Source organism: Galeopterus variegatus, unplaced genomic scaffold (genome assembly GCF_000696425.1).
Source record: "Galeopterus variegatus unplaced genomic scaffold, G_variegatus-3.0.2 Scaffold869, whole genome shotgun sequence".
In the NCBI taxonomy this organism is placed as follows: Eukaryota; Metazoa; Chordata; class Mammalia; order Dermoptera; family Cynocephalidae; genus Galeopterus; species Galeopterus variegatus.
Window position 1 is genome coordinate 227,949 of NW_007726980.1, and position 12,456 is coordinate 240,404.

The 12,456-nt window shown below is 57.6% G+C and overlaps 1 protein-coding gene across 1 annotated transcript in view; it reads right to left on the minus strand.

The window, feature by feature from the left end:
* Positions 1-7,821: 7,821 nt before the first annotated feature.
* TSPAN11 (tetraspanin 11) overlaps positions 7,822-12,456 on the minus strand; it is a 42,536-nt gene continuing 37,901 nt past the window's right edge. Inside the window, exon 7 of the mRNA XM_008573047.1 lies at positions 7,822-8,579. Within this exon, the coding sequence (XP_008571269.1) occupies positions 8,520-8,579 (60 nt within the window). The 3' untranslated portion in view covers positions 7,822-8,519. The remainder of the gene's footprint in view (positions 8,580-12,456) is intronic.

Below are 12,456 nucleotides of genomic sequence, written 5' to 3' on the forward strand. Positions count from 1 at the left end.
AACTCTGAGTGAGTGTCCTCACTTGGGCTTCCCTTGCCAAACTCTGAGTTAGTTCAGTCAGGTCTGATGTAAGCAGTTTCCAGACTTGACTCAGGGAGGCCTGTAGGGTTTGTAGACGACTTCAGGTGAGCATCTGACATACACGCGGCCTTTCTCCCTGTAACCAGCTTGCAGGGGGCTGAGCACTGCCCTCGGGTGGCGGGCAGCAGGTGTCTGGGTGCACGCCCCCCACGCGGGAGCATTGCCACCCCCTCTCCCTGCCAACACAAGCCTGCGTCTAGAGCTCTCATGCTGGAAAGGTTGTGGACCTCCCCCCACTCCTCCATGTCCTGACTTGGAACTTGGTGGCTGCTGCTCCAGGCTTCGGTGGCCCGAGAGCAGTCCAGGTGGATGGAAGAGACTGTCCCCTCCTCTCCAGCCCCCTGCCCACCCACTGGTGGAGGTGCTAACTAGCAGGGACGTGGCATAGGAAGGGAGCTGGGTGCCAGGTGCTTGGGGTCCGTTCTTTCTCCCTCAGCCCTGCAGGGTCTGGCCGGCACCTCCTGTGCTTCTGTTCTCCCAGCTTCCTTCTCTCCACCACAGTGAGGCGTAGTCCAAGGTAGGTCCGGCCTCCCTGCCCCGAATGGGCACTCGGGAGGCAAGGCCTTGGGCGCCTCCCTCACCGGTGCCTCTTGGGAGAGCAGGGAGGACGGACTTGCTGGTTCCACATGCTCTTTTCTGCTTACGATGCTGTATCTGTGTGTTTCCTCCATCCTGGTCCTGGCTTTGATGAACACCATGTTTTTAGCATGTTTTTAAATAAAAATGGATAACATGTCAAAAGCACAAGTAGGCTGTCGCTCAGAGGTGACTTATTTCATGCAGCGGTTGGTGGGAGGGACCAGTGGGGGATCAAACACCAGTGCTGCCTTTTATCCAAGACGCAACCCTGCTGGGGCTCGTCTCCCTTCTAGAGGCCAGGTCCCAGGCTGCTGGGGCAGGGAGGGTCTCAGTCCTCTCTGAGTGCCTGCAGAATCCTCACGCCGCCCCCCGCCCCCAGTCCAAGTGGCCTGAGCACTCTGTCCCCCTCGGTGTCTGTCACCTGTCACAGATGGCTGGTCTATGTTGGGAGGGATAAGGAGTAAGTCAGTAATGGCTTCCCGTAGGGTGTGGGCTGTTCCATGAGTGAGGGGACCTCACAGTGCCTGGTGGCTCTGAAATGGCCTGAAGAAGGCACATGCCGACTGTGTCTGTTACTTCTTCAGGCCATCTCAGAGCCATGGGGGAGGGGAGGCATTAGGACCACGTGAGCGGGAGGGGCCGGCTGGGGAGCCACTGGCTAGATGCCTCGTGGCACAGATGCCTCCCCACGGCCTTCGGGGGTTCTGGTTCATGGGTGTCCCTTGGCTGTCATGGCCACAGTGGCAAGCTGCAGACAAGAGCAGCTCAGCATTCTGCTTGCCCTGGGTCACGGCTGCACCTCGCGTCTCCGGTTGGAGCAGAGGTGAAGAGTGAACGTGCCCGTGGGTGTGATGGTAGCAGGAGGTGGGTATCTCTAAAGCCCTCTACACATGCAGGCCTGTCACCTTCCCTGTGCAGGGGAGTGGCCAGGCTGACTCGGAATTGTCCCGGAGCATCAGACTTTGGGGCTTCATCCTGCAGCGGCTGTGTCCCAAAGTCTCCAGAGACTCCACCCTGAGTCTGAGGTGACCCTCTGTCAAAGGTGCAGCTGGAATGGGGCCCCTGAGGGCTTCCCCAGGAGATTCACCGAGGGGGACTTTGTGGCTGTAGGGTCTGGAGTTGGTCTTGGCTGAGGACCAACTGAATCAGGAACTTGGACGGAAGACACTTCATCCCTGCCTGTTCTTGCTCTCGCTCCTGCCCCCAGGCCTGTGGACACACCTGCTAGGATGCCTCCAGGGTCGGCATGCTGTCTGCTCGTGGCTCACAGGGCATGGGACACAGCCACTGCTGCGTTAGCACTAAGCTCGGGTCAGCCAGTGAAGGCAGGCTGTCCTGACTGGACAGGAGAGGAGATGTTCGTGTCAGGACAGGAACTGAGCATCATTTTTCCCTGGGGACATCTGATAACTGGGCTGGAGCCTCTGGGATGGGTTCTGGGCTTTTCAGACCATGGAGGGAATGGCTGAGATGACTCTGGGGCCTGGCCTTTGCACCCCACTCATTGTGTGGTGTGCTGGGAGACCTGCCTCCCATCAGGGCTGAGCAGAGGACGGCAAGGAAAGACAGTGAATGAGCTGCCCAGACAGGACTCTATCAGCCCTTGTGTGGCCAGCACTGGGGCATGCACAGACCAGAGTCACACAGAGCCTTAGTTGATACAGACTTGTACCAAGCACCTAGACCATAGTCATGGGATGACACAGACCCGATCCCTGTGCTTGCAGAGCCAGCAGTCCTGTGGGGACACAGGAGTGCTGAGTGTGGTTGCAGCTCAGTGCTGATGGTGATGTTTGCATCAGGTGTCAAACTCAGAGAGGGTGAGGCCCCCCAGGGAAGGTAACATTAAAGCTAAGAGTTGAAGACAGGAGGAGTTTGCCTGGCAAGGAGCAGAAGAAGGTGTGTTCTGTCATGTAGTTCAGTGGAGCTAGAGCACAGTGGGTGGAGGGGAGTCCCTGGAGAAGGCAGCGGCCACCAGCCCACACCCTTGAGAACCAGGTCCAAGAGCTTGGACTGTACGCTGAGTGCAATGGCGCTGCTGAAAGGCTTTAGGCCCAAGTGCGCCAGGCTCCGATGTGGCCTTTAGAAAGATGACAGTGCGCAGAGTGGGGAGTGGTTAGAGGTGACACGGGTGGCTGCAGGGAGAGCAGGCACGAGCCACTGCAGTGATGTAGGTGAGAGATGACAGAGCTGTAGGGAAGTGGCAGTGGGGGGGGGTGAAACCGACAGATCTGGGGGACACGCAGAAGAACGGACAAGCCTCGGCAGTTTACTAGATCCATTGTGGGGAGAAGGAGCGTTGTTGCCATTCACCCAGCACGACACCCTAGTCCTGGACGGGTAGATGACTAACCGTCTGCACCCAGTGGATGGATGAACGTATTTTCTGGGCTCAGTGCTCATGTGCGGGAGACAGGCAGAGACCAGCATGGTGCGATTAAATCTCCTTTTCTTTGTATTGAGTCCCCAGCTAGCAGAACGCTTCCATAAACACTGTCTAGGTTCCTCTCGATCGAAGCGGCTTTGCCTGCTGTCAGTGCTTGAAGTGTCGCCATTGGAGACATGCCGTGGTGTGGGTAGAAGGAGCAATGGTCTGGGAATTGGAGGCCCGGGTTAAATTCCCACTCTGCACTTGGTGTCCATGGGAACCTTGGCAGTCAACGAACTTGGTTTCGTCATTTGCAAGATGGAGATAAGGCCCGTTTTACAGATTTGCTGTGAGGATTAAATGAAAGCACGTGTGCAAAGGCATCCGGCTTGTTCCTAGACCAGGGCAGGTGCTTGACAAGAAATTGGTCAAGTCTGGGTCTCCAAACTGAAGGCAGGATCCTCAGGCTGAAAGCAGAGGACACGGGAGAGTGATCGGGGGTGGGGGGGAGTTGGTGTATCAAGGGGGGTCGGGCTGTCTGAAGGAGCTCAGGGGACAGTCTTCCCCAGGCCTCAGTTTCGCTCTGGACGGGCTCAGCAGCAGCAGCCAATGATCCACAGAAGCAAGAGGAGAGTCAGATCAAAGAGGTGTCATTTTGGACACAAAAATCTTGGCATTGCAGTGGTCCCTTCTTAAAGCATTCAGTGAAGATTGGGAGGCTATTGATCTAGCCATCTCTTTTGGCTGAGTTTAATGCTAGCAGTAAGGTGGACCCTTGTCTCCTTCAGCTCACAGAGCGAGTACCAGCACCCACCTCCTGACATCTCCCGACTAAAGCTGCCCGCCTGGGAATGTGCTGTGTGGACCTAGAGACCACCAGATGGCTGAGAGCCAGCTGGGGCACACCTGTGCCTGTGTGCAGAGGAGAGAGGGGAACTGGGAGAGAAAGGCCACACAGCGGCCTGTGGCTGGGTCTTGGGGTCAGCGACTGTCGCCCAGAGGTTTTTCTTCTGCGTACAGTGCTCTGCTACTTCCTCTAGCCCAGCGCCCAGAGCTGGGCTGCTCCAGCGTGTGGTCAGGGCGAGCTGCAGCCCATGCTCTGCAAGTTAGCGGCACTGGGGGGCTCCGCGTCCTCTGCCTCCCTCTGCCCACCCCTACTCTGCCCCACTGAGATCCTGGAATCCCAGTATATTCTCAATATATTTCTTTTCTCTGGCAAGAGACCCTAGTTCCTGAAAGGACTCAGCCTTCTTATTTACCAATATGCAACTCAGGAAGAGCACGCCGAAGTGGCCAACTGCCCCCCACTCAGGCTCTCTAAAGTAGAATTAGGGGTTCATGAGTCACTCTCAGTATTTCTAAAGCCCAGTGGAAGTTGTCTCCCGTCCTCCACTCCCCCATCAGGGGAACCGTACACCCCTCGGCTCTGGCTGGCTGTCATGCCCTAGTGCAGTGACACTGCTTGCACCTTGCTGAGGGCTGGATTCAGGCCTTCCCTGTCCCTCCTCAGCCCTGGCCTGATGCAGAGGCTCCCACTGGTGCCCCGTGGAGTCCTCTCCTTCCTGCTCCCGCCACACCAGACGGGGGTTCAACTAGAGACGGGAGCAGGAGGCAGAGGGAAGCAGTGGCTTCTCGTGCATTTGCTTCTAAGAAAAAAGGCTTTTGGCCCCTGCGTCCTCCCCCCTATAGCAGCCTATTTTCAGTTGTGGAGACGGAGTGGGAGCCAGGGTCCCCGGCCCAAGACAGCCCACGCTGAGGCAGCAATGACAGCCTGGCCTTCGTGGCTGACATGAGGCATCAGCACCTGCTGGGGAGCAGTGGCAGCTGACAGGCAAGCCACAGCCACCCAGAGGAGCAGCCTCCACAGCAGCGTGGCCACCCGACGGGCCCTGGTGGCTGCAGTGCTGGCCAGACGGGGCGCTCGCCCCTCCTTCGGTCCGTCTGTGTGCCGTGTGTCCACACGCACACACACAGTGGTGGGCGGTGAGCAGTTGTCCCTGTCTAGTGGGATAGATGACTGTGAGTGTGCCTGGGATGGCCCATTCTCCTGTCTGACATCCACACCATGAGAGGACTACTGCAGCCGTTCAGCGAGCAGTCGGACCCTGACCAAAGAGGCTCAGAGACACAGCAGAGTGGGGCAGGGGCTGTAGATGCCCCTGCAAGGTGTGTCCCACCTGGGGACTTCCTCAGGTAGACCAATCTGCTCACGCAGCAAGTGACCAGGTCCCTTTCGGGTGCACACCAGGTGAGTGGTTCAGCGCTCAGCTGCCTCCCTGATCCCTGCTCTTCCATCTTGGGATCCCTTGAGCCCACGTTACCCAGGTCCTCCTCAGGCTCCCACCCCACTTTGAGCAGGTGTTCTAGACAGAACAGTGAATTAAAGGGAATGAGTGTTTTATGCCATAAATGACAAAACATTTGCTTCCTTTTAGCTCTGCACTGGGCAACCTGGTGCCCTCAGCAAAGATTGAGTCTTTGGGAGAATGGTGCGAAGGCAGCATCTGAGCAAAGGCAGGAAGCTTGAAGGGAACACGCTGCAAGTGCACTTGTTTGAGCCTGGCCAGGAGCTAGTAACACTCGTGAGCAGAAGAGGTCAGTGCACTCAAATCATGATGGTAGCTGACACAGGAAGAGCATGCGGGACCCTAATCAGTGCAGTCAGTGGGTTTACTAATGGGAGAGCGGAGACCAGCACAGCGGCTTCAGGATGTAGCGGTGGTCACGACACATTTGGTGATTTCTTGGGATTTCCTTGCAGAGGAGAAAAACCAGACCAACACAAGGTAGTCCTAGATACAGTTCCTTTATTATCATGGCCCGCAGCATGTGAAGTCAAGCTTACACTGAGATCACAAGGACAGGGACCTGGGACAACTAGAGCAATTTCTCTAAATGTGGTAGATTAAGGCAAATTCTGTTTCTAGAATATTGTGATGACCCATATCCATGAGGCAGCGGGTTCCAGGAGCCCATCTGGCCTCACTAATGTTGGGCTGTCTGGAATTACTAGTGGCACTTGCGGGTGCACGCGGGGGCGGGTGGTGTCTCAGGTGCATGAACAGGAGGAGGAGGAGGCACGTGGGTGGCAGGTGCGGGCTACAAGGCTGTGTGCTGAACTGAAGTAGAAAATGCAGGCCCCGGGGATGGAACAGGGCCCTCCCAAGGCACATAGGTGGCGGCAGGAAAACAGGAGCTGGGGAGCATAATGTGTTCCCTTCCAGGAAGTGGACCCAGGCACCTGGTCTCCTGGCTGAGGTCACAGACCCATCAGAGAGCCCTCTGGGGCAGGGCGGGAGCTGCAGGGATGTACCATGGACTTGGGGAGGCGCTCTGTGGCTGGCTGTGAACTGACCACAGTGCAGCTCCACCCCCACAGGCACTCTCCTGGGAGCAGTCTCAGCTGCTGCAGGTGGGACTCATGCCAGACAGCCAGAGGGGCTTCTGACCCCCCAGGGTGGTGACATATAAAGGAAGGTGGCCTGTCCTCCTTTGTGGCGTGACCTAGAGCCATGGTCCTCTAAGTGTGGCTCCAGGACCAGCAGCATCAGCATCCCCTGGGAACTTGTTAGAAATGCAAATTACTGGCCCCACCCCTCCTGATTAGAAACCCCTCCTGGGGGTGGGGGCCGCGCGCTGTTCTGAAACGCCCCTCAGGTGATTCTGATGCGAGCTCGGGTTTGCTCACTACCATCCCAGCAGGTGCGAGCGCCACCCAGTGGCCGGACAGAAGACTGGTTCTGTTCTCAGTCATCAACCCGCCTCCCCTTCTCCTCCCCTTCACCCTCGGGCTCCAAGTGGCCAGTCAGCAGAGGACGTTCTCAAGGCTGGGAGTGGGCTGGTGGTGATGACAGTGACTGTTCCAACTCACTCCCCTGCCTCAGAACCCTGTGGTGGGCCCAGAGCGGCTGTCGCCGAGGCCCAGGTTGAGCGCAAGGGTCCTGGGGCACATCGCGCTGACCTATCATACCACCCCCAGTGCCATGAGGGGCCTGCAGATCTAAATGCCTACGGCTGTGCCCACGGGGAGCTCCTGAGACAGGAATCACGCTGTGTCCACCCAGAGCCCCAGCAACAGCGGGTGCACAATACAGAGGAGGGGTGAGGAGGCAGAAAAGGGACCCACCTGAGGACAGGCAGTCAGCATCCCCACACCAGGGCCTCCCCCCACCCAGGGTGGCTCTGTGAGTGGATGTGACCTGAGATTCTCTCCCGACCCCCAGTGTGAGGCAGGGAGACGCATTTCGTGCCCCAGACAGCCTCTCCACGTGGGCGTGAGGTGTCACACCCTCTAAGGAGGCTCTGAGGACATCAGGTGATGTCAGCAGGGGTGAGGCGTGGCCCCTCCCAGGAGCCGTGGCCCCTCTCTGGGCTGTGAGGGGTGGTTCCACCCAACCTGCATGCACAGTCTGGAAGATGACCCCAGGACAGTGAGGTTCAGGCAGAGCGCCCCTCTACTCAGAGCCTCCCCTTCTTGGTGGCTCCAACTTTGCAGGGCCTGTGATTTGGTCCACTCTGGGAGGATTTTTATACCCACCAACATTCAGAGCTGAAGATGATTTTTTTTTTTCCTTTTTGTCTTTTTTCGTGACCGGCAACAGATCGCAACCCTCAGTGTTGCGCCCGTACCGGACCAGGACCGGCAACGGGATCGCAACCCTCGGTGTTGCGCCCGCACCTTGCTCAGCCAGTGAGCGGCCGGTCTGTATGTGGGATCCGAACCCTCGGCGGGAGCGCCGCTGTGCTCCCAAGCGGCGCACTGTAGCAGTGCGCCACCGGGCCAGCCCCAGAACTGAAGATGATTTTAAAACCTGGCTCCTGAGAATCAGGCCTCGGAAGGGGAGATGCCTGGGGGCATATTACTAGAGGCTGGGGCTTGAGGCCAGTCTCCCAGGGGATCTCTCCCGGGAAGGCTGCAGGGCTGTTCCTGCTGCAGCACGTGCTGCTGTGGCTGATTTACCCTCTGCTCCCTGCCTCGGCAGCTCCACCCAGCCCTGCAGGAAGGAACAGGCCCACAGGATATTGCCTTCCAGGAGAGACAGTGTGCGGAGTGGACATACCAAAGGGCGGGCGAGGTCTTCTGGGGAAGAGCCAGCCCTCAGTGCCCTGCCCAGAGTGGGGAGCAGGACGGAGCTGCTGAGCATCAACAGGGAACTGTGCACCGAGTGCCAGAGTCCAGAGGGGCTGGGTCTTCCCTCTGGTCCAGGTTCAGGAGCCCAACTCTCCCTCTTCTGTAGTCCATGGGCGTCCCACTCCCCTGCCCAGGATCTGGCAGGGAGCATTCAGAAATGCAGGGAGGGGGCCGAGGGTCCCTGCCTGGGTGGGAACAGCAGGAGCTTGGGTCCAGGCACTTGGTGGGTTTGCAGGAGCTGGACACAGAGCACAGGGAGCCTGTGGCCCTAGTTGAGCTGTGCTGACTCTGCAGGCCTGGCAGATGGGATGTGGTCACCTGTCTTTGAGAGGGGCAGTTGGAAGGGGACGTGGTTGGTCATTAGTAAAAGTGCCGCTGGAGCTTCCGGTGTAAGCAGCAGGTGAGAACCATCCCGCAGATCTGCCAGTGGAAAAAGCAGAGGAGCAAAGAAATCAGAACCCCTCGAAGCTGCGGCCAGCAATGCTCTGGAGTGGGCCGCGTTCCGGAGCAGCAATGCTCCCCTGGAGTGCATGCACGCACGCATCTCCTGGATCCCACTCAGAAGGCCTGGGTTTCTAACACGCGCCCAGGTGATGCTGGTGTGTGTGGCGGAACCACACTCTGGGAACTGCTATGCAAGAGCAGTGTGTGTCACACTTCAATGGGCACGAATGACCCAGGACCTTGTTACATGGCAGGTTACAATTCTGTAGGCCTGGGTGGGGGCCTGAGAGTCTGCATTTCTGACAAGCTCCAGGTAGATGCTGCTGGTCTGTGGCCCTAGGTCTTCTCCAGGATGACCTGACTTAATTAGATCCCGAGCAGTAACATTTGCGCTCCCTCACTAGAGCTGTCTGACGGAGTCTTTTCTCTATGAAAGTCTGCTTGCCCTTGGACTCCAGAGCAAAACTAAGGTCCACTATTGATGCTGGCTGATGTACGGAAACCACTGGGGAAACTGAGACTCTGGGACGGGTACCCAGAGCTGTCACCAGCTCCTCCTGCCAATCAGCTTGGAAGGCAGCACCAAATCCAGGCCCTGGGGGTCCCGCGCACAGCCCCTCTGCTGGCATCCACCAGCTGGGCAAGAAGAGGCTAAGGGCATCCTGCCCAAAGCACACGCAGGCTTGGGAAAGCCACTTTTCCCATTTCTAAATGCAGCGGACTTTTATTCTCTCCCCTTGCTCCCACTGGACCTGCTCCTCCTGCCTCCTCCTCCTCTCCTCCCTCTCACCCGAGGATGCAGAGAGGACAAGGAGATGGGGATGTGGCAGGCCAAGGGGCCTCGCAACTGTCATCATGATCCTGATAATGATGATGACATGTCGTTGGAGCTCAACTCTCTGTCTAGAGCAGCCCACAGCCGTCCCGTGGCAGGCACATGGGGTGAAGGTGCATTCCCCCAGCATAGGAAGCAATGCCTGACTTTCTGCAACTTCTCCAGTAGCTGCTGCTGACCTGACCTTGCCAATGCAAACCTGGATGCCTGTGGAGCTCTAGCCAGCAGGAGCAGGACAGACCGATGGAGATGCGTGTGAGTTCGTGAGCCCTTTGGTCCTCTTTGCAAGGCTAGCTCAAGGAGGCAACACAGGACGACCCTGTCTTCTCCTCTCGCCTCCCTCCTCTCTGTCCCAACCCAGCTTGGAGGACAATGGAGGCTGTGAACACTGCCTCCAGCTTTCAGGCTTGGTGCTAAGCACTGCATTAATCCACCTTGGGGACTTGGGGTCACAGCCAAAAGGCGGCTTAAAAGGTTATCCTGTCTCCCAGTAGCTTTAAGCAGGAGGCTGTCACAGCCACTCCTCCAGTGTCATGCAGCACACCCTCTTCCCCTGTCTCCACCTCCTGGTCTGATGGTTTCCTGTGGGGTTATCTGGATCTTCCTGATCCATGCTAAGGGAGCAGCCAGAAAGGAGACGTGCTAGAAACCATGTCCACGTCACCATAGTGTACATTTCATGCTGGGGAGGACTGGAGGAGCCGACCTATCTTCCCAGGGTGCCTTCCAGGAGAGGCACAGTAAGAGCAGAAGTGTGTGGGCCAGACTCATCAGTGTGTGTCCACATGCGCACACACACACGTGCACACACACGTGCACACCCCCATCCTGAATCATCAGGAGGAATAAAGGTTGCTCTCATCAGCATGCGTGCACATGCGCACACGCACACCCCCACCCCACCCCAAGTCACACAGTGGTAAAGGATGCTAAGCCATCAGACCCCTGAGAATCAGCACCTCCCTCCTGACAGAGGACACACAGAAAGCAGAAGGATGGCTCCAAGCATCCAGCACGGGGTCGGCAGAGACAACACAGGGCAAGGGCACTGCGGGAGCTGGAGGCAGCAGAGGGGCTGCTGCATGGTGCACGGTGCTCTCTGCCAGTAGCGGCCTGAGAGTAGCACTGGGCACATATGGGGCGTTTTTAACAGGGAAGCCACTATGCTTGTGGCTTCTCGTGAAGGCTTCTGAGCCAGCACCTGGTTGTCATCAAAGAGCATGAAGGGAGGGCCAGAGAGGTTCTGGAAGTCATTCCAAAATGATTGTTTGATTTCTCTTTTTTAATGACCTGCAGATTTCAATCTTGGCTGTCTTATGAGTTTTCTGGGCTCTGAAACATGTTTCCATCCTGCAGTGTGGGAGTCGGGGTGGTGGTGGGCTAGGTTTTATTTGGAGCTTGCACCAATGGGCTGTGTGATCTTGGGGACAGTTACATTCCTCTCTGAGCCTCAAATCCCCCTCCATCAACAGGAAAACCTCCAGTCTGTACATTGGTTCAGGGCCTTCCCTGGTGAGATTCTTGAAAAACTAGGATAACAGGAACCAACAGCACAGCACCCAGACCCTCTTGGACACTAAGCCTATGAGAGGCCAGGTGGTGGCTCCCCAGGGCCCTCAGGATACCCCCCCCCCCAATCCTCACCAGCTAGCCAGGGCTTTGCACATGCTGTTCCGTTGGCCTGACTCTCTCCCCTCCTGCCAGCTCCTGTCAAACTCTCCCAGGGCTTGATTATATATCACTTCCTCCAGGAGGCCTTCCCTGGCCTCCCGTGTCTGCTCCCCCAAATCCTGAGGCTCACACTAACACAGCACCTGGGGCTGCACTGTGACTGCCCGTGCACCTGTCTCCTTCCCCAAGTGGAAGCTCCCTGGGGGCAGGAGCCACACGCTGCCCACAGTGGGGCCCCAGCCCTGGGCACGGTGCCTGGCATACAGCAGCTGACACAGAGCACGTGCCCTTCAGCCCCTCTGCATGTCCCCTGGAGTTGGGAGGGCCTCCCAGGACTCTGTGTGAGGAGACCAGTGGGAAAAGAGGGCTGCTGCTATATCCTTTTTAGTAAAAAGTTTCCCAGTTAGAATATTCTAGAAATTAGCTTCTAAAGATACCTCAGAGCGGAGCACCTCCAGAGTCCGCCACAAGAGGGGAAGCTGGTGTAAAGGAAAGAGGCCCAGGAGTTGGGGCCCTGGCTGGCTCTGCCACAGCAGCTGTGTGGCCTTCAGCAAGTGGCTTTCCAGCTGGGCTTGGTGTCCTCAGATGCATGTGAATATGAGGGCCCGGAGGTTCTCAATCCCAAATGCACGTTTGACTCACCTGGGGGGCTTTAAAAATACCCATGCACCATCCTCATCCCAGACAGTGAGCCAGCATCTGTGCAGACAGGCCTGAGCAGTGGTGTTTTTAACCCTGGGGGGCTGACAGCACTGGTCCAGGTCTTCAAGGTCCCTCCAGGTCTAGGAGTCTATGACTTGGGGCACTGCCGGACTCCGGTGATCCCGTTCAGGTCTGAGGCTGCCCCCAGGGTAGTGAGTTACATGATGCGGGAGCCCGTGGGCCCTGCCGGAAGGAGCAGGTGCTCTCCTGGGATGCACAGTCTCCGAGTGGAAGGGATCAAGGGCAGGGGTCCCTCCCTCTGGCATCCCTGCCAGTTCCCAGCCTCTACTCCAACCTGCAGCCACAGAGAGCGAGCTTAGTACTCTGCAAGGACCACGTTATTCTAATTGTTAAAAAGCTCTCGGGCCGGCCCCGTGGCGCACTCGGGAGAGTGCAGTGCTGGGAGGGAAGCGACGCTCCCGCCGCGGGTTCAGATCCTATATAGGACTGGCCGGTGCGCTCACTGGCTGAGCGCAGTGTGGGCGACACCACACCAAAGGTTGCGATCCCCTTACCGTCATGAAAAAGACAAAAAAAAAAAAAAAAACACCTCTCAAATTTGTCTCTGTGTAAATTCCACCTACTCTTCCTGCTCTGTCTTCTGGAACCTCCCAGGAAAAGTCCTTCCCCCCCCCCCCCCCCCCC